General features: G+C 37.3%; 1 protein-coding gene and 1 long non-coding RNA gene across 2 annotated transcripts in view; both read left to right on the forward strand.

The window, feature by feature from the left end:
- The window catches only part of LOC131429156 (uncharacterized), a 230,261-nt gene that overhangs the window by 204,138 nt on the left and 4,062 nt on the right, over positions 1-22,061 (forward strand). Inside the window, exons 10-11 of the mRNA XM_058593203.1 lie at positions 17,093-17,383; positions 17,447-17,625. Of these exons, the coding sequence (XP_058449186.1) occupies positions 17,093-17,383; positions 17,447-17,625 (470 nt within the window). The remainder of the gene's footprint in view (positions 1-17,092; positions 17,384-17,446; positions 17,626-22,061) is intronic.
- Positions 1,013-16,818, forward strand: LOC131429157 (uncharacterized). The gene is made up of 3 exons (XR_009229409.1): positions 1,013-2,002; positions 8,882-9,170; positions 16,710-16,818. It is a non-coding gene; the product is annotated as an uncharacterized LOC131429157 (long non-coding RNA).

Below are 22,061 nucleotides of genomic sequence, written 5' to 3' on the forward strand. Positions count from 1 at the left end.
TATCCTTACCCGTCTTTAAATTTACAACCGCTATGCGGATCCTCGACCATTTTTTTCCAAAAATTCTAGTTTTCGTGTTGTTTAAAGCGAAGCGATGCATATTGATAATGAAATTAGTCATCGATCCACTGAACTGTATTATTCGGTGAAATGTTATAACTTATCATTTGGCAATACTAGTTTGGTTCAGATACTGTCGAAGGTCATTAGTCCCGACGAATTTCTTGTTCGCGAAGCGCAATCACGAAAAAAGGAAAATCTTGTATTCCGCGTCAGTAAAAATATTATAAACTCGAAGAGGTTCGTTAGGAAGTGGGTGAGAGATACAAAAGAGACCAAAAACAGTGTCTTCCAGAAGGGACGACAAATTGCTAACTTAGATCTTAGATTACCCCCTCCTGATTAACCTGCGTGAAGCTAAGCTACATTATTGTTATATAAGCACAAAACCTCTACTGAGCGGGATTTATATGGTAAAAATGTATAAACTGGGCGACAAATGTTAAGGATCGCAATTGGTCAAATTCGATTTCCCTTGAATGAAATAACTTTTTTTCATTTTTGTTCGAGTGAAGTGTATCTGGTTTGGAAACAGTGCCGTTTCATTCTATGCACAATCAAATATCTGGTAGTAATGAATTATATCAGAACAAAAATATTTATGTCATCATCTGAAATGTTTGACATTTTCTCCCAATAATTAACTAAACATAAAAAAAAATCCAATGACTAATTGGTCGCGCCGATGCTTTTCAATGCATTGCACTGCAAAGAATCATTGAAATAATTTCGTTCATTACTTTCAAAATAACTAAAGTATTTGATGCATTCTTTGGGTTGAACTAAATTTTTGGAGTACTTTCCAAAGCAATTTCATTTAACGGCAGTGGAAAGACATGATATAGAGCTTTTTTTAATTTGAAAAATATACCCCTTAAAACGTTGCTCACCGCACGTAAATCACCGCATTAAACCAAGTAAACTCATTAAAAAAAAAGTCGCCGGCAGGAATTGACTATAATGTTTCTCGACTCTGATCGATTGCTTAGTAATAACACTCACGCTCAGAGCGAGAAAAACTTTTCGAACATAATATTAATAACGACCACAAAAAATTATCACTTGCGCAATATGCTCATCACTTATCTATTGTTTGCATGAGACAACGCTGTGTCTACTCTTTCACTTATTACGTTTAACTCAAATCCTTCATGGAACGTATTGATATGAAACGGAGAGTGAAAATAAATTTCAATGATGCAAAATGAAAACGATGATTGCTAGCCTTGCAACTGATAATAAAATCAATGAGCAAAACAACACATTCTTCGCATAGATGCATTTCTATAGATGACTTTTCAATATTTTAACATACATCAATTCGATGATTCATCATAATCAATATTCATTAAACATTTTCAATAGTTGCCCCCACGAGAGTGAACATTTCCACTAGTTCTAGTAGATCTCGCATGCGCACACCGAATCCCTTACAACAAATGTGACTTTTCTTAGGTGTGCCCCTGTGTTTGTGTGCCTCTAAGTAAACACAAGATCATTCATAGGCAAAAGCTCGTCTTCCTTCCGTACTGCATCTCCCTCGGTCGTATTTCCACCACACAGAAACGATTCGCTAATTTTTCACCCATGCGCGATATCGTCGCATCAATATTTTTTTAGCTGGGCGAGTTCAGCCGACGATCGCTCACTAAACCAACTATTGTCACAAACTCGTGGAAATATCGCTGCTTGGGAAAATATCGGGCAGTGGGGGTCAATGCGAAGAATGACGTATCCTTCGGGACGAACTGTCAGCAGAAAATTTGCCTTGCCTCGCTCAGCCGGAGATTATCTTCAGTTTGACTTTGACTTTCGCGGGGAATGAAAATCGATTCGGGCAGAAACGCAAACTATTCGCGCTGACGGTGATCTCTGGTGGTTTCCGAAGAACGCAATAACTTTGGCCCGCACATATCGTACCTACGCACTACGTCCGCTTCCTGTAAATAGAATGTTTATAGTGATTGAATGTGTCCTACGCTAAAACGTCCTGAGTGACGCTATGCCCTGCCGAAAGTTGTGATGTTCCTAATAGGCTATCATTTAGTGCTAACTCGTCAGTGCATTCGAAGTCTGCTGCGAATGATCGCCAGTTGGTGGGAGGCAATATGATCTTCGCTATTTGTTTCCTTAGTCAGTTGTTTTGTTTGGAGTTTGATCCAGACTTTCCATCATCGGAATCACAAATCGGAAAATTCTTGGCAAGCTAAAAATAAAGACGCTTTAGCGATAATCTCGTCAGGTGCTAACCACACCCCCGTCCAAAATGATGGTGCACAGTCGCTGCTCATCGGGAATTCATCACAAAAGTGGCGCTTGTTCAGGGATTTCACATCTGACTGGGGGTCTTCAAATTGTAATCTATATCGGTGCTGCAAACACTTGAATCAGGCAGTGGCACGAGGCGCACATTTCTTTTTTGGATGTAAACTATTATGCGGAATTCCGCGTTTGCTTAGAATGAATGTTCGTCGTCGTTTATTTTAAACAGCGTCGCCTATTCTGAATTGAGCATGATCTTAACCTTTAGAAATCGTTTATATAATTTACGATCTGTACTACTCAGCTTGTTTCGCTAGACCTGTCTATTATTGGAATATGAATGCTAAGCAACCAAATGCAGAGTAAAAGAATAAACAAAGCCACATAAGGTGTACTGTCTAGTGTTTTGTCTCGCAATCGGACGTATGCCAGCATGTTCCCAGACCCATCAATAATTGAATCCGACAGATGATATTTCTGGTTGGATAACGGGCTCCAAGATCAGTGCAAATTAGACGAAACACTGAGGGTTCGTGTGAAGTCGAATGTCGTGAGCGTGTTCCGCTTCCCTGAGCAGACGCTGTATTGATTAGTTTGTCGTGTCGTTTGTCAGTTTCCGGGTAGTCCGGAGTAGTATTTATTATCGTAATAAATCAAAACATGTTTCTGTTTTGAATTAGGAGCATGTTCGGAAAGGATACGGTTTGTGAATTTATTCCCATCCAAATTTTTGGTACTAGTCGAACAGAATTCAGCTTAGAGATGGTCGAAGCTTGTTCTCGATATTCAATTGTTTAATACAACTATTTTTTCAGTATTAATTTGAAGCATAATCAAAGAAATTATACTTTAGATTGGTTATTGGTAAATTAAAAACATAATAAGTTAATATGCTATAGCAAGAAGACATCAGCTTTAGGACTAGGTTTTTTTTCTACAGGGTGCGCCATCTGGAACTCTGCCATTTTTAGCCGATTTTGACAGATGAAAACAATTCTGAAACGTCATTGCAATTGCAGCTATGAGTCGATACACACAAAAACGAACACGCTGAAATGGTAGCGCTTTACATTGAAAACGACCGTTCAATTGTGAGGTTATTTAAAAAGTAAAGGTTAATCCAAAAAGCCGAAAAACATTTACGAACTCGAAGCTAATAACGAGCTGAAAAGCTGCGATACAGCCCGAAATGCTGACCAATGCTATGCAAAATGTTCGCAAAAAAGATGACGAGTCGAAGGCGATCTGTCCTATTCACAAAACAGTTTACCCCCAAATGACTACCACCTGAACCGGCCAGAATAAGCCGAAACTCGTTTATGTTGAACTGCTAGGTGGCATAAAAGATCAACATAAACTGTTATGTACTGACGAGTCGAAGACGAAATAAAAAGTATATCAAAGAGCTACTTTTTGTTTATCAAATGGGAGTGGTCATTCAATCGATGTTGTATTCTGAATTGAATTGTTGTTTGGGAATAAATGGCATATCCTTTAAAAACTTGTTTATTTGTGAAAATTGGTTTAAAAAATGAGGGTTTTTTTAATCCTGCTGACGTGCTTGTATATGAAAATTCATGGAAAATAAAAAAACGTGCTTAATCCACCTAGCAGTGAGATGATACCTTTTTTTTATCAATCCGCATGTGTTTTTTGCATAAATATTCTTCGGTGTTTCAATTCTCATGACATTATTTTAATGACCGTCGTTTTAAGCGCTATTTGAGATTCCAATCACTCATTACCCTGTGATGTCCAAGATCGAATTTGAATCTAAACGTGTGACAATCGATTGAACATTCCGTGAGATGTCGAAGTAAGCTCCACTTTAGAGTTTACGGTAATTTAAGGTACTTCTAGAGCCGGTATTCAGGAACCAGCATAACCCAAACCGATTCGTATGGCCATATGACGAATAAATTGCAATAGTTTTGAGTCCAATTTTAAAGCTTTTCGGGATTGTAATCTTCTATATCGGTTTGAATTTTAAAAATTCATCATCCTGTAATTCCAGAATCGGAAGTCAGAATTGGATAGAATTATTTAATTTTGTCTTAGCCGATTTAAATTTTTTTTGAGAAGACGATTGAGCTTTGAGAAACGATTCGATACTGGAACCGGAAATTAAATTAAATCCGAATCGAAAACTGAATACCGCTGAAACTGAAATAAGTTTATTTGGTTATCGACTATCCAAATCTGTAAACCCGATAAACCTGATTAATTATGTGAAATGGACATTTTTATACTAATCACCCTGTATCTCCTAAACCAGAAGTCGGATCTGACTAAAAAGTAAGATGTTTTATAGGATTTTAAGACCTCTCATTTGAATCATAGATGATTCTTAGATTTCATTTGAATCTTAGATCGGTTCAGCCATCTACGAGAAAAATGAGTAACACTATTTTAATTTCGTTTCACATATATGTAGTTCCGGACCCAGAAGTCGGATCCAAACATAATTCACGAACCTTGTTTGGGAGCATATGACTTTTCATATGAATCTGAGTATATAGAAAACGGTTGAGTCATCTCCGAGAAAATTGAGTGAAATTATTTGTCAGACACCCATTTGCTGATCTCGACTAACTGATTCGAATGGTATATGGGTGTTATGTTCTTCCAGCATTTATTGCTGTAAGTAGTTTGAATCAATATAATTATGGAATTGGTTTCAACTCGAAAATGTTGCCATCATCTAGTTTACATATGTCATATTCAAACGTTTGTGATGCCAAAAACGAACCGTGCTAAAATTGGTCTGAGGCAAAATGTCATGAAAAAGAATGCTGTACACAGTATTTTTGGTACTTAGAAACAATTGTATGTAACAGTATAAAAAACCGTGTTTCATGTTGCTCCCAAGCATCAATTTGTCATACAATGCACAAAACTCCTACTGTTGGAACAGGGGAAAAATCGTTTCAACACTTATAGTTCGATCAATTTTAAACACATTCTCGATTATTACACCATTGTTTCTATATTTTAGATAATTAGTGGATGGAAATTCAATCAATAACAAATAATATCTATAATAATAATCATGGCTTTCCCAATCAGAGACGACAATTCTGTAAACATAGGTTCACTGTATGTCGCATAGCAAAAATACTACTATTCAAACAGACCCTTTTCACGGAATCAGCGTTAGTATTGAATAAATTTGCACTCGATGCGATTCGTTAATGCCGTGAAAAGGTCGCAGTACACGCCAGCAAGTGGAACTCCACACACGAGAGTCAATCTTTTTCTTCAAAATGCCGCTGATTCTTCGCATTCAACGAAAATTTTGGATGATCGTGATCATCGAGGGCTGGATGATCATGAGTAGCTCTCATCGCAAGCACCAACATAGAAAAAGGTTCTTCTCAAGGCATCCTAAATCCAGAAATCGAATCCGGATAAAATTCAATGGTATCTTATGGGACCATAAGGCCTTTCCTTCAAGCATAAGTTTGTTAAAATTGGTGAAACCATCGCTGAGAAAATGAAATAAGTTCCTTTTGGAGAGTTTTTGTCCACCGATTACTAAGATCCGGAACCGATTACTAAGATCCAGTGTATCTGAAATCAAATTTTTTAGTCATCAACTCATCAGACTGCAAAATTCAAGAATCTTGAAATTATTTTTTTTTTATTTCGGCGTGTAATTTCGGAACCGGAAATCGTATCTGGATACGATTCGTTTTACCTCGCTATTCCAGAATCAGGATCCAAATAAAATTCAATTGCAATGTTATTTTAAGACGTATCGTTAGCATATTTTTAGACCTATCATTTATATTTTTATTTATTTTTGCACAATTTATCACGTTACTCCGGAACCAGAAGTTTGATACTGATAAATTCAATAGCATAGGCTGTGAGACTACGAGAACTTTGATTTCAATCTAAGTAAAAATAGAAAAATCTCGGCAAAAAAATTAATTTTGTTATCTCGGCAAACGGAGTCGAATAGAAATTATCGAAAGTCGAGTGCAAAGCCTTTCTGTATGATAAAGGCAAATATTAGGCTCCGACTTTAGAATTTTCCGAGGTCCGGAAGGTCAAGTATCATATACAAATTGATTCAGCTCGACGAACTTAACAAATGTCTGTGTGTGTCTTTATATCTCCACTGAAAAGTGGCGTAATTCGCGGATGTTTCGAGATCTGATGTTTACTTTTTGAGTTAAACAGAAATCCGTCCACTGTTAAAGGAGATATAGATATTATGGCGTAAGCGCTACATAAAAAAGCGATGCTTGGAAGCAAAGTTAAACACGTTTTCTGTTGCTATTATATGCAATTGTTTCGAAGTACTTGAAATACTGTGTACAGCAACCTTTTTCGTGGCCTTTCGCCACATAATCTTTCAAATATGACATAGTATGACATTGTATAAATCACGAACTAAAGATTGTAAGATGCAACAGAATAGAATTAAAACATCCCAGAATCCGCTAAATTACTGCATTATTTTTATTAAATTATTTAAGTTACTGTTAAATTCTTTAAAAATCAATTGGAAACAATTACACAGTTGAGTGTTTATACAATAATATTCAAATGCGGAAAAAAGGTATGTTCTCACTGCTAGGTGGATTAAGTACATTTTTTATTATGCTTAAAAAAACGTTTTTTTATTATATAAATCAAGCGGTTACTGGGGGGAGGGAATATCGAGAACATAAACCATTCAAGTCGATTCGAAACTTTTTCCAAGAGGTTATTGCAGTTTCGCTGTACATTTACAATGAATCTTTTAACTTTCGATATAGGTTTCTGATTGTTCTGATATCTTGGGAGTTTTTTTTTTCCTCACATACATTCTACGCGAAAAACATATCGATTGATACGTGTCACAGGTCACAAATTGAAAATTATAGACAAACGAAATGAAATTTGCAACAAAGTGGTAAAACTTGAAACTACAAAACTTCTCCAATCCATGGACCTGTCCTGCGATTGTCCATATCACAAACGTAACCCGGTGAAACGCACTGGTACACATACACTGTGAGAATCGGTGTACTTCTGATTCAATTCTCCTTCCAGTGTAGCCTCATACTGTTTGTAACAATTGGTTTTCGAATCCCTTTTCACCTCTATCGTTCGCTGTATAGAGACATTTAAGATTTAAGAACAAAATTAAAATTTCAAAATGTGTTTACGAACATTAGATAAGTTAGACGATATTTTAAATTCATGATGATTGCAATGCTATCTAAGGTTATTGTCCATTTGTTCATGTCTGATAATTTGATTTATGTAATTGACGGATGACATACCAGTACTACACCGAGAACTCATAGATTACAAAATTACTTTTTCTCATAAACCAGTAAGGTAAAACAATTTGTGGTTCACGAATTCTGCCATTTAAATTCTTGTTGCGAATAGTGACAGTTTAAGGTAATGAAAGTAAAAATGCTCAACACCACAGTTTAAGGTAATGAAAGTAAAAATGCAACAACAACCGCTGCATTTTTATTTTATGAAAGTGTCACCCTTGAACTAGGTTCATCAGAAACGTACTGAAAATGAAATTAGTAACAATTCAAATTCTTCAATTTTCCCATTTGTTGGAAAGTAATGAAATGTTCAGTTTGCATATTGTTCAGAATATCGCAAATACATTGTATTAAATTGTAGATCGTTAAAACAATATATTGTGGTTGCGAATCGATTGTTTCTGCAGTAAAATCAATGGTTTTTTTTACGGAATGTGACTTTTGAGTTGATCATTGTTCAGTTGCTGCAATGATACCTCATTGTTGCGGTTCATTTTCCGCTTGGAGTGTGTGCCATTGCCCAATTGTAGCGTTCCATTATTCATTTGTGGCATGAGTGGTATGTGTATGTCTTTGCTATGTTACCAGCAGTTCAGAAAAAACAACAATCAATTCGTTTTACCTATTTTAAACCAATAAAATTAAAACAACTAACTAATATTTTAGTCGATCTGCCATCGTGTGGTTTTCCGTGTAGTATCGATACTTTTCATATGAGTTTTGTGTCCTTTGACTTCTCCAATATTTTCCAACATTAGTTGAACCAGCTAGAATTATTATCACATAGGATCGAGTTTTTTTATATGAACGAAAACTCGGTGCTATGTGACAATAATATTTACTACAAAAAAAATTACTCATATAATAGATTCCTTCCCATCGAATGCAACCGGTTATTACTAAACTCAGGGGGATTACTCCATCTCGAACGATCTGTGATCAACTAATATGATCTTGAGTTAACATTCCTGCAGTTCCTCTAATATAACCTGCCAAACAGATGAGCTCCTCTCATCATTCTGGTAAAGAGGCGAGCCCCACAATGACCAATATGAGAACAAAAATAGACCCCAAATTAACAAAAACATTCATCCCTCAAACTTTACAATGCCTGGTATTCTGCTTTGATATTCGTTTTTGTGAGAAAATTGTTTATTTTTTGTCCTCAAGATAATTAATCTTTCTTATGTAAACTGAAGAACATTCTCACCAAGTGGCGATCCATCCAAGCGGAAAATTGTGTATGTCAAAAAATGTCATTCGTTCACTCGTTCGCTCAGCCGGTAGGAAATCGTTTCCCGAATTAAAATGACCAACGAAAAGGAAAAACAGGGCAGGTGTGATAATTGTAGCAATTGGTGTAATGTCTGTAATCACTACTGCCTAAATGGAAGCGAAAGTAGACCGTCAAACATCGGTGGCAGTAGTGCACAAAATCGTCGCAATGTCAACAGTATAAACGGTATCTCTAGTAGCAGCAGCAGCAGTAGTAGTAGTAGTAGTAGTAGCAGCAGCATTTCCTGTAGCTGTCCGTGCAATCGGAAGACAATCGGAGGTGGCGCTTCGAAGGTCGAAAACATCAAGCGCAAGATCTGAAAGTATTTTTACTAATCCTCAGTGCAGTGGCTACTTAGTTGCTTTTCACATTATCACACCTCATCACCATTCACTGCAATTACATACAAAATGTATACTAGACAGATTGTAAACATGAGTTTCTACACAACAACAACAATAAGCGAAGACGCCGTTATGTTATTGGCATCTCGAAGAAAGGTTAATGTTTTATTTATTGTTATCTGTGTTGGGTAAATTTTACTTCAATTCAGAAATGAAATATCTAAAGCCCTTATATAGAAACAAATATTGTTGTTCAGAAGTAACATCCGGGAATTCGGTTTCAAGATTTTCTAATATCTTAACCATGCACACTTGGAAAAAATCGTGTGAATATTCGTCTCTGTCGACGATTATCTCTGCATGACAAACTGTGTATGATTGTCATTTATTCGAGTAATCCTTGTAAAACTCAGTGTCAGATCACGAATTGTGTTCTTATGAATTGAAATATGTGTGAAATTCCGTAACAAGTAAAAGTCATAGTTTTTACTGTGTGTCATTGAAGGTAAACATCGAAAGCCGATATTTGCTAGAAGTATTTACTATCCATAAAATGATAAAATATTACAAAAGAACCTCATTAAACTGATGCTTTTCACTGAAGCTAGGTAGTGATAATGACCCAAAACTGCACTTTAAACCGGTAGCTTTCTATGTATTATACACGTACACATCCTTTAGGATAAATTCGTTCGTTCAATTTTAATTTCAATTTCCATGATTTGGTTATGCATGAAGCCTAACTATCTACACCATCGATTCCCTAATGAATCAACCCCCAGTGCGTGACAGCGAAAGGCAATGCCCATGACACGTTGTCGTAGTGCCATGCTGAGTTTGGGAATTACTGATGAAAACGATTGTTTTACAAAATTTCAATTATGCATGTTTTTGAATTATATTCGAATAATTAAATAAAACCATTTATACCAAACAAAATCAAAGCAATCGACGGTAACCCAATTTTAACTATTTTATATTGAATTTCTTTACTTTTAACTGTAAATCCAAACGGTTTGTAGAAAAATGTTACTAGTTTATAGTTTATTAGTTTATAGCTTTTTTTCTCAAAAAAATAAATGCAGCATATCGGAAACCTTTTTTTTACAAAAGGCTCTCCAAGAATCGGAACAAATTGGTTCAAGATTTATGCCTTGCCGTGGCTTTCTTGACAAATTCTTCAGTTTATCCAAACAAGACAGACATAAAACAAAAATAAACAAATCGTTTTGCTTCACCGAAAGGATACAAAACAATTTGCAGGTACTAAAATGGACGATTAATAAAACTTAAAACTCCCGAAAAAATTTGAAGCTTTTGAAAAGTGATACCATTCTGCATTCTCGAAAGAATCCTACGCACCAAAAATAAAGATCAATAATTAATAAGTATGGAAAGTCCATCAATGGTTGCTCTGCAGTACTTCTATTGAAATTTCAAGTTCTAGCATTAGACGAGTATATTTCTCTAGTTCGAACGAACTCTCAAATCTTCCTCTTGATTTAGTCCATCAGCGACCGCTAAGTTTAATCGGATACGGAACCGGTGCATTTAGCCATATACATATGCTGGATATCCTTGACTGCCTAGCCGCTTCACCGAAGTCGTTGCTTTGAAATAACCCAATATTGTTCGAATGGTTAAAATTCAGGGCAATTCGGAGGACTCTTTAGCTTGAGTACAAAATCGATCTTATCTCAGTCGTGGTTCGGGTGGTTGAAGTAGCGGCCACTAACCACATTGGACCAAAAGATGGCTTTGCCTCCTAAACTTGCGCTCGTTCAGACATTCTTCGATGTAAACTTAGGATGTCATTCGCGAGGATGTGACAAATGGTTTCATTTTCAGGCCAGAGCTGCAAATTACTTGCCAAACCATGGTCTTCTTCGTGAACTTGTCGACAGAAACGAACTTGAGTCTTGCCGGCACATCCCCACGTCCAGTAGCGATGCAAAATCGGGGCCTACTTAAAATCGAGTTTAACGTATTTTTCGTTTTCGATCAAAGTGCAGCGTTTGTGTTTCGTCAAAACACGGTCGTGCTTACAAATGCCTTGCACACTTTTGTACCTTCTGGCCAACTATTGGATTGAAATGCCGGAGTTGGCTGTAGTAACGCAACTCAACACCTTGCTTAGCTGCTGCCAAACCCTGGTTCCCGTTTTGTTCAGGTTCACTGAGTTCTTTCCACACTCAGAGTTTCCTGGTAGGGTTTGGGCGCTCGACAAGCGATTGTTTCAGGTGTCTCCCAATTTTCCAAGTGCGGACCACTCCCTTCTTTCATGTTCCATGTGACGTTATTTCTCAACGCGATCGACTACTTCTATCAGAGCCCTGACCAGAATACTACTGTGAAGCTGAGAAAAGCTTCACAAACATTTTAATTTGATTCATTGTGATTCAGATCTGATATATATGCTTTTATATGAGTTCAAGTTTGCAATAGTGAGTTCAAGTTTGAATATAGTCCTAGAACGAACCTTGTGCTTCATCCGACTTTATCGATAGTGGTAAAGCTGATTCTGGTTTGCCAGCTCTAACCAACTCACCAGCTCATTCATTTCCAGTAATACATGTGTGACATGGTATCCAGTAAACATAATTTGAAATGCTTTGAGTTCTCCGACTCGGATTCGACAGGCGAACACTATATCCGACGGGGAATCAATCGAAAAGAGTGCCTTGAAAATATTCGTTTACCACAGATTACCGATTGTACATCACGTTGAATAGGGTAGATTTCTGCTTGGAACACAAAACAGTATCTACCAACGACAATAGACACAAGCACCAGCCCGACCATCCAACGTAGAACTTTCCGTATAACAAACCATGTTTGCATCAAGCTGTCGTTCAAAATAACCAGACAGTCGCTCCGCATGAAGAGGATATCTCAAACTGAATGTTTTGAAAGGAAAACTTCATATGAAAATTCGTTAACTAAGATCGAGTACACATTCATCCCTAGTAATCCTATGAGACCACAAGCGAGTGTGACTATAGACCAATGTGATATAAACATGTGGTGCAGACCACATTGCGTTGGTAACCAAAACTTTGTAAACAATTCGGTATGACAACATACATGTAAAATAATCATGCTCGAATTCAATGCTAACTAGTTCAACCGGTGTAACGGAAACAAGCATGTGGTTTTTAGTTTTACTTGGCTCGCTGAAGTAAAGTTGATTTCACTAATACAAAAGAGCTATGTTTGCTCCACCTGTTTCTACCTCATTGACTATAGAATATAGTGTCTATAGGATTACTTTTTCAAACTCCTGTAACCTTTAAACGGTATGCACAAACTTCTTGTTTCAGAAACACATGGACACATGAGCGCCTCTTGAGCAAAAGTTGTAAAAGTTGTCATTACATCACCCTTAGGATCATCCTTTGGAGATGATTTAGCTTTGACTGAGCTGACGCAACTAGTTGAATAAATCCAATGAACGTCTCGGGGTTTTAGTCCCCTCGATGTTCCAAAAGCTCGTCTCCATTGGTCGAAAGCCATGAATGTTCTCTTGATCCTGAAGCCAATGCGGGCAGATATATTCAGTTTTGAATCACGAATAACTTCTATGTATTTAGCGTGATTGCCCCTAAGAACGGTCGACCTTCTGTGATAATCCTACGATGAGTGAAAAGCACCATTGATGTTTAGCCCGGATTTACAGATAATTGAACCTGACTCAGAAGATCGTTGGGCCTAGTAAAGCTTATATCGATCATCAATATATGATAATCGTCGACAAAAACGTAATTCTAAAATCACAGGTCATTAAGTTTCCTTAACAAGCCTACATGCGATCATCAGGACACTTACAGACATTAAGCTTTCTAATCTCTAGCGGACGTAGCGACGAGCAAAGGAGTCGATTGATAAGCAAGAAGTGTATCTCATTTGTGATACTTGATTGTATACCATGACTGCGGGCTACTTCCAGAACTGATTTGAACGTTTAGGGAATTTTTCTCGCCAAACTCTTGAAATATATTCTGTCGCAAGACTGAAAGTAAGAATTTTCTTCAAAACATATTTAAAATGTTCAAACCCTGCAACTGGGATAATTTCGTCCTTTTCAATAGACTTTTTTAGTTAATAAAATTTTTATTCTGGCCTTTTTGCGTAAAAGCTTTACATAGCCGATTTGCTTACGTTTTTGTTACCTAAATTTTTTTTAGCTATTGGATCTCGTTGTCACCCTTTTTCTAGGGGGGAGATGAGTTTCCATTTCCATCCAACGAGGATCGGGGGTCACTTTGTTCGCGGCTTATCTCATCATCCATTGCTTCATCGTCGGTGTTGTGAGTGATTTCCGTTTTCTTTTCGTTTTCCTTGTTGATCGTAGTCTTGGGCTCGTTGAGAGTTGCTGTAGATGCGCCTTGTTGTACATTGGTTGCAGTTGCTGGTTGGTTTGAGGGTAAATTGTTAACTGCATCTGGTGTGCTTTGTTCTATAGGGGATACTGATGGAAGCACCGTTGTCCTTTGGTGTGGTTGTCTCCTTGTACAGTTTATCACATGGCTTACCGTAGTGAACAGCGTTTTGGCAATATTGACATGTGGAAATCTGATTGTCATAGGTAACAAGTGATTCGCACGGAATTCCTGACCGAAAGTCACATAAGAATGTATAGGCCTCTACACGCGCATGCATAACAAACGTACGCCATTTAGAATACCGGGGAAAAAGTTCTTCCACTTTTCTTTTTCTATAAAGAGAATCTCTCCATATTGGGACATAGTTTTGCGAGTATAAGAATCGATGACGCTTGAGGGAAGATCATGCACACGCACTTCCATAGCACTATCTTCCATATATACTGGAATGTTGTACTTAATGTTTTCGTGCTCCACGTAGTGCACATTGTTATTGTCTTTTGCGAATTGAATTGCATCCAACTCTTTATAAAACTGGATGTAAACAACATTATTTGTCTTATTGCATTGAAGTAAATGCACACGTTTAATGTCAAGATGCATTTGCTCCTTAAGCAAACCTTCAAGTTCTCGTATCGAAGGTCGAATTTTTCACTGCCTTAAGTCAACAATAATTGTATTCCTTCGTGTCGGCGATAGCTTTTGTTCGTTTGGTTCACTCATTTCGAGGTCATTCTATTGTTCACCACACAATACTGTACTTGGTTTCTCCCGTCCCGAACGTAAATCTTTTTGTTATATCGACTGACTTGGATGAGATGTGAAAGCGAACTGGTTCAATAGACTTGTCCAGAGCAATTGAGCGATTTGACCGATTCAATCATCATTATTATTCGAGCAAGTGCCCAAGAATCGTCATTACCCGTAACAGTCTGCAAGAGCTGTCGGCTATAGCTCCATTCATCTAGGAATGTGAGTGTTAAAAAGATAGTGAAGACTATTGAACTATTGAGATAGTGAAGTCATTTGTGCGTAGACTTTTCCAAACACTTCACTCAGATGATCGGAGAGCTCAGTTGTAAACTCTTCGAGTCGACATGGACGCCTCCGACCCACAGTGGCTCCAAGCTCTTCAGCATAGTTTCCTTAGTCTAGTAAGTTCAAAATTCCACAAAGAAGCTACAATTCAAGGTAGACAAGCCACTTTATATGCTGAAACTATGAACAAGTTTGTCTCATCGACAACATTTTCCTAGTCAATTGGGGAATCGATTATAGGCTGGTACCCGTAAAATCTACTCGTCAATCTCTCTTCGTAGAGGTTCCAGTTTGTATATTTGGTGTTACGATATATGTCATTATCAAATTTGACGTTCAATTGATCAAAAATATGTACTCATGCGAGCATAAAACGAATATCGAGTTCATCGGGGAGGAGCCAATTCAACAACCCATGCGATATTCAGTCGGAGCAGAGAGTTATGTCCAAAACCTTTCTTGGAATAATTCAGATTGCACGAACTGTGAAGAGTCGAAACGTCTACTGTGTCAGAGCTTCGCTTAAAACTCCAATTAATGTTGTTGTTTTTTTTTTGCTGAAGTTTAACAACGTCTTCTGGGACCTCAAAACTCATTATAGATAGCCAAAACCAGGATTCCCGGAAGCTGCCGAAAGTCTGTTTTCACGTACGTCTCGTCATTCATAATGTTACAATGCGGTTTCGTCAACAACTATGTGTAGAACTTCCGTGTACGTGATTTCATCACCGTATTCTACCGTTCATTGCGATTCGGTGCCTTTTGAACATTGTACGTGTGTGGTCCTTTACGTTTTTCCTCGTCTTGCACGAACGTTCTATGCAAATACAGTTTTTCGTCCCATTTCTTGCAGAAATGTTTGGATTCCCCTTGATAGTTTGAACCTATTCGTTTGTGATCTTCTTCATTATACGAAAATTCATGTTGGTTACTCTTTCCATCCGATTAACACGATCAATGTTGTACTGTGCAATCGACACGATGTACAAGAATTTGGCTTCGTGAAATAAATCTAGTTTCGCCTAGAGGGCCCTTATTACCGTTCTCACTTCCACTTTCACATTCACTTCACTTACATGTCACTTCACTTGATTTTACCTATTACCAGTATCACGCATAGTGAAATGATCACTGTGGTGGAAAAAACTAATTTTTTCAACAAAATGTTGGTGGCGTGATGTCCATAATGATATCAGGTTCATCCAAATAATTACTTTTGTCTTTGAAGCGACTTCCGTACTAAGGACCTAAACTCACTTCACTCGATTTTCACCGTGAAGTGATACCCATAATAAGGGTCACAGTCACTTCACTTTGTTTTCACCGTGTAGTGACACCAGTAATAAGGGCCGAGGTTTTAACCTCTCGGGTCAGATATTCTTTATGGCTTGCATGTAATATCAGACTGTTTCCTATCGTTTACACAGTTCATGTAAAGTCCCTTGCTCCGTTACATGGTGGCTGCAAGTATTCAACATATAATTTTCAATTATCCAGAATATATTACACTAAAACTGAAGACTCGATAGTTGTGCAAATCATTTGCGAATCGCAAAACTGAGAAGACGAACTGTTAAAAAATTGATTAAATTATTATAATCATCAATCTTGGAAACGTTTACAATACAAAACATCCATTTAGATAACTTCGAATAATTTGACACAAACACTATCTTCTGATCGAAAAAGTTGTATTTGAAAAGTTTTATACATTGAAAAGTAGCAATATTGCGCTATCCGGAATATTATAAGCAGTATTTGTTCGACTTTAATTTCATTACCTTCTAAAGCGCGATCATTTTAACGATGTAACATTTACATATTCCTTGCTGCTTCTGTGTGTCATACCAAATTATTCTTCATGATACCAATAGATCTTACTCTTTACACAAACTGACACTTGCATCACATCACGCATCAGACCGAAGAACCAAATTCAGTATATCATAAGCAAGCAACCTGTTCATCGCCAACGTCACTCGATTGTTGACGCTTTAGATTTGCAAGATGTTCGAAAATCATTATATATTTCTTCATTCACCGTTCGCCACCCTGGAACACCGCGCAGTGTGTTATGTGAATCCACACTTCGAGAAAATTAGTAATCGCAGGAACAGACCTCCCCACTATGGCTTATCGGGCCGCCAGCGAGGCGGTCGTGAGCCATGGCCAACGTTGCATTTCTATTCGAACTACGCCGGGCGGCTGGTGCTAGGCGCGGGAGACCACGATTTCTTCAACACCGAAACCTATCCGCTCGAAAGCATTCGAGAGTTCGAATCGGTTTCCAGTGCTTGGAAGCGATTGCTGGCTGATCTACTGAAGAAAGGTAGCAGAAGTGTAGAAGGGTCATTCGTGTGGTGCAGAAATCCTTTCCTTCCAATAATTCACAGAAAATAACTTATGTTCGTCTATGCTTAATACATGTTCTCTAATTATTATTTCCTGCAGAGGAGGATGAGTCGCAGATCTTTGTCAAATTCTTCCGATTCCACAAGTGCTATGATCTGGTGCCGACGTCGGCCAAGCTAGTCGTGTTCGATACTCAGCTACTCGTTAAGAAGGCATTTTACGCGCTCGTCTACAATGGCGTCCGGGCGGCACCACTCTGGGACTCGAAGCGGCAGGAATTCGTCGGTATGCTGACGATCACCGACTTCATCAAGATACTGAAAATGTACTACAAATCACCCAACTCATCCATGGACGAACTTGAGGAACATAAGTTGGAAACGTGGAGAAGTATGACTAGAAAAAGGGTACCGTGAAAGAATCACTGTTTAATACATTGTTTTATCTTTTCAGGTGTACTCCAGGAAGAGGTTAAAAAGTTAGTTAGTATTGGACCGGACGCGTCGTTGTACGACGCTATTAAAACGCTTATTCACAACCGGATTCATCGGTTACCAGTGATTGATCCGCTGACCGGCAATGTGTTGTATATATTAACCCACAAGCGAATACTTAGATTTCTGTTTTTATATGTAAGTACTGAGTTCACTTTATGCTACTAATCTTTAGCGGTTTCATGAGCGGCTTGGTTAGTATTTTATGAGAAGTTTGTTCGACTTCCTACCCAAACAACAAATCATGTTGCTCAAATATATTCCTGTCTAGTTTGAAACAAAATCGTTACTAGGGTAGTCCCGGTCGGTGGTTTAAAGTATAAGCCACTGGTCTCGCAAGCCCAGTTCTTATATGCACAAGCTTCGACCCGAAAGGATTCTTAGGTTGCTGCCATGGTGCAAGCGTCCCTCAAAGCAATTATTACATTTGATCAAGACAAATCTGTCGGAGTGAATGCGTAACTAACACTATATCGCAAAGAACTAACTAACAGTATATCGCAATAAATCAATCTGCTTCGCTCCGCGTTCCGCGCTTACTCTGGCTGCACTCTTGTATCTGCATACTCAGGAATGAGCTACGAAGTCTGTTGAAAACGCAGGTCAACTTCTGAATCTGAATGTGGTACATTAATTTTGATTCTTTCATAAACTAATAAACTGGCATAAACTGCAAATAATTACCGGAACTACTGTAGACTAAATATTCATTATTGGGTGTAACAAGCGCGGTTCACATGGAAAAACCCAAGATTCATAAACCAAATGTACCCTTCAATTTCAACATCTAGGCAAAAGCCTCGTGTAGTGTTTCTTGTGAAACCTATCGATATAGAAAATCGGAATGAAATTCTTGCTAGTTACTGTAAACCACTTGGTTATCTGTTTGATATAGATGGAATCAGGATTAGTCGATCGAATAGAATTCAAAATAACTAAAATTCGTGATTTAAATAAAACCAAAATTTCAATACGTTGAATTCAAATTTATTTCAATTACTGAAACTTCAATTCGAAAGTTTCAATAATATCGCTTCAATTCCTTCCGTCGTAGGCCTCTACTGTATATAGTAGATGCAGGGTTGTTACGGTCGCGCGGATTTGGCGCGGTTTCTGCTAAGATATTGATGCTATGGCGCGAATTTAAAAAAAACATCATTCCACAAAATTCTTTACCAATTTTTGAAGCTTAGGAGTTTTATGAAAACCTAAAAAAGTTAAAGATGGGCGAACGTTTCAGCAATTGGTCGAGGTGGCCGAATTTTCACTTTGATATTACTAAAATTTACTAGAAGGCGGTTCTAGCCAATGTCTCTGACAATAAAAGAAACGAAGAAGCTCTGGGATTCCATCCGTGGTGATAAGAAAGTGTTGTAATAGTTTGTTGGTTCCACTATCCAACATTTTCAACTGTTCTTTGCGTTCTGGAATTTTTCCTGAAATATGGAAGAAATCCTATGTGAACAAGGGTATAGTATTCAACTACCATGGAATTGTTGCTTTGTGCGCTGTATCGAAGCTGTTTAAAATTATAGTTCTGGATTTTATAACACATAGTTGCTCTGACTACATATCAGAGACTCAGCTTGGATCCATGCCAAAGCTTTCAATTTTCCCTGCTGCGTTCGACGAAATCAATCATCACATAACGATCTCCAAATTAGGTAGACTGGGATTAAACGGATCATTTTTTAATTGGCTTCGATCATATCTAACTGGTAATGAAATGATAGTGAAAATAGGAGCCTGTACAACCTCACTATGTGCTTTTACATCTGGAGTTCCTCAAGGAAGTCACCTTGGACCGTTCATGATTTTATTGTATCTCAACGATCTAAATTTTTCGATCAAGTGTATGAAACTATCGTTCGACGATGACTTTCGTATTTCATATTTCAAAATGGCATTTAAACGCAACGAAATGTTCCGTCACCTTTTGTAGCAAAAAGTCTGTATTCAAGTTCGACTATAATTTGCCACAAACTGTTCTCGAACGCGCATCGTCTGTGAAGGACCTGGGTGTTCTGGAAACCAAGTTAAATTTTAAAGAGCACATAGAGCTTTCAATTGTTACAATTTGACATTCGACGTCGTAGTTTTCCTATTTTTTTCTTCGGATTCTCTATGTTAGAACTAATTATGGATATAACGAGCCCATTGCTAGCATGTGCCGCATATTTAACAATTGTTTCAGTTCTTTCGACTTTCATTTATCGCGTAATGTTATCAAGAAATCGTTTCTTATGTTACTGTCTCATTGGATTTAATTACTGTAGAAGCACTAAATTTAAGGAAATTTATCATTCGGATGATTTTGATCTATTGATGCAAAAGATGAGGAGGTTTTATGCCTGCTGGAGAACAAGTTTGACAGAAACTAATTCCAGTGGGCCTTTCCCTGATCCAAATAACAGAATAAAAGATGAGGAGGAAAAGAAAGGCATTCAGAGTAAAATCTGACAACAGAAGAAGGCGCTATTATAATTGAAACTTAATTTAAATAGAGTGAACCAGATCATCCTGATGTGGTCTACCTTAAAATTCTTCTTGCCAAGAAGGAAATGTTTGCCGAGCAAAATGATGTCGAAGCAAAAAAAATATCTTCGATGAAATCTGTTTAACTTCTTTCAAAATCACAATTGTAAGCATTTTTTGCCTTTCTCATATAGAAAGGTTATGCAATCACTTGAAAAACCGACCAGTGAAAATTGGCCCGGAGGGCCAAGTGTCATATACCATAGGGTTATATATTATAGGGTAAAGTGTGTTCAATATTGTACACCGTCACTTAAACCGGCGAAACAAAAAACGTAAAAAATTTTCTAAACTGGTCTCAAAACTACACAAATCGATAGTTATTATCAGTAGGCAACTAAACAAACCGATACCGGCTATCCTGGTTCACGGTATCCGGTTCCGGAAGTACCGGAAATAGTGGTCATATATACCAAAATAGATCTCACTCACTTTTCTCAGCGATGGTTTGACCGATTTCCACAAACTTAGATTCAAATGAAAGGTCTTCCGGTCCCATACGGAATTCCTGAATTTCATCCGGATCCAACTTCCGGTTCCGGAATTATAGGGTAAAGTGTGTTCAATATTGTACACCGTCACTTAAACCGGCGAAACAAAAAACGTAAAAAATTTCCTAAACTTGTCTCAAAACTACACAAATCGATAGTCATTATCAGTAGACAACTTAACAAACTGTTTCCGGTTATCCTGGTTTCCGGTATCCGGTTTCGGATTCCGGAAAGTGCATATAATAGTGAACCCATTTCGTTTTCTTAAGGATGGCTTACGCAATCAAAGCACTGTTTTATTCTGTATGTTATGCATAAACAATCTCTTGGTTTCTTTCAAAACTCTAAGAGAATTTTTTTCAATAGAATACCACAATATTATATGTACATGAGAAAGGCATCATTACACCACCAGGTGGATTAAAACAGGTTTGTACTGTAACATTTTCCGTACATCAGAGAGTATTAATTTAGGATCAAGAGTAAATCAAGTTAACATGTGTAGGTAATTTGTGTATTACATACATTTTATTCAGTACGTATGTCATAGATTGATATATGCAGTGCAACGAGTTTATTAAAGTGACTTGGAGGATTGAGTTTCAAACAATTTTTTAACAATAATTTTTTCTCAAATGAATGTTAAGCCTGACATTTTGTATGAAATATCAGTTTTGAACAATTTTTCACCAACGTTTGATGGAAAATTGCTTACATTCTTTGAATGTTGATTTTAGTTCCCTAATAAAAAAAAAGTTGGCAACACTGCTTCGAAGCATTTGTATTAGATTGCGCTACACAAAATGAGCAAAACTAAATATTTTCTGTTACAAAAGTAGTTTTCCGGAAAAATAAATAGATTTACGACAACATGCCATTTCCGTTGCCTTTCACGTGTTAAATCAAAGGTTCCTATTTTACGGGTTTACTTATAGAAGCTACGAAAAAAATTTCTGCAAGAGGAAATTCATATAGGAATGTGTTTGTTACTAATCAAATATGTCAGTGGAAATAAGCTGAAACTTAAGCAGTTTTAAGGAAAACCGAAGAGTACTAGACTAAGACACTTTTCTTGAATGGCAATTTTAAGCAGAATGAACTGATTGGTTTATTTTTCAACCATATGGAAGATTTATTGATTAAAATCAGGAAAAGAAGCGCCGGAATTTGTTTTTACGCACATATTGTTGACATTACTCATACACTTGCAAAAAGTCTTGCTCCTTAACTAAGGGCATCGAAAAAGATGGAGAATAAAAATGAAATCGTTTTCATGGGGTTTCTCGAAGTGGCGTGCTGTATGCGAACTTATTTATTGTGTTCATATGACAAACTTATGCAGATTTTTAAATTATATTTAAGTGAATTTTCAAGTACTGCGTAAAGTGTCACCTGCATAAAAATAGTTGTCTAACGCTTCACTCGAATATCGCGCGTTTTAGTTTTCAACTTCGCGCGTTTTAGTTTTCGACTTCGCGCGGATTTCGCGCGTTTTGATTTTGAAATGTTTCGTAACATCCCTGTAGATGTATCAACTCAATTCATGAC

Source organism: Malaya genurostris, chromosome 2 (genome assembly GCF_030247185.1).
Source record: "Malaya genurostris strain Urasoe2022 chromosome 2, Malgen_1.1, whole genome shotgun sequence".
In the NCBI taxonomy this organism is placed as follows: domain Eukaryota; kingdom Metazoa; phylum Arthropoda; class Insecta; order Diptera; family Culicidae; genus Malaya; species Malaya genurostris.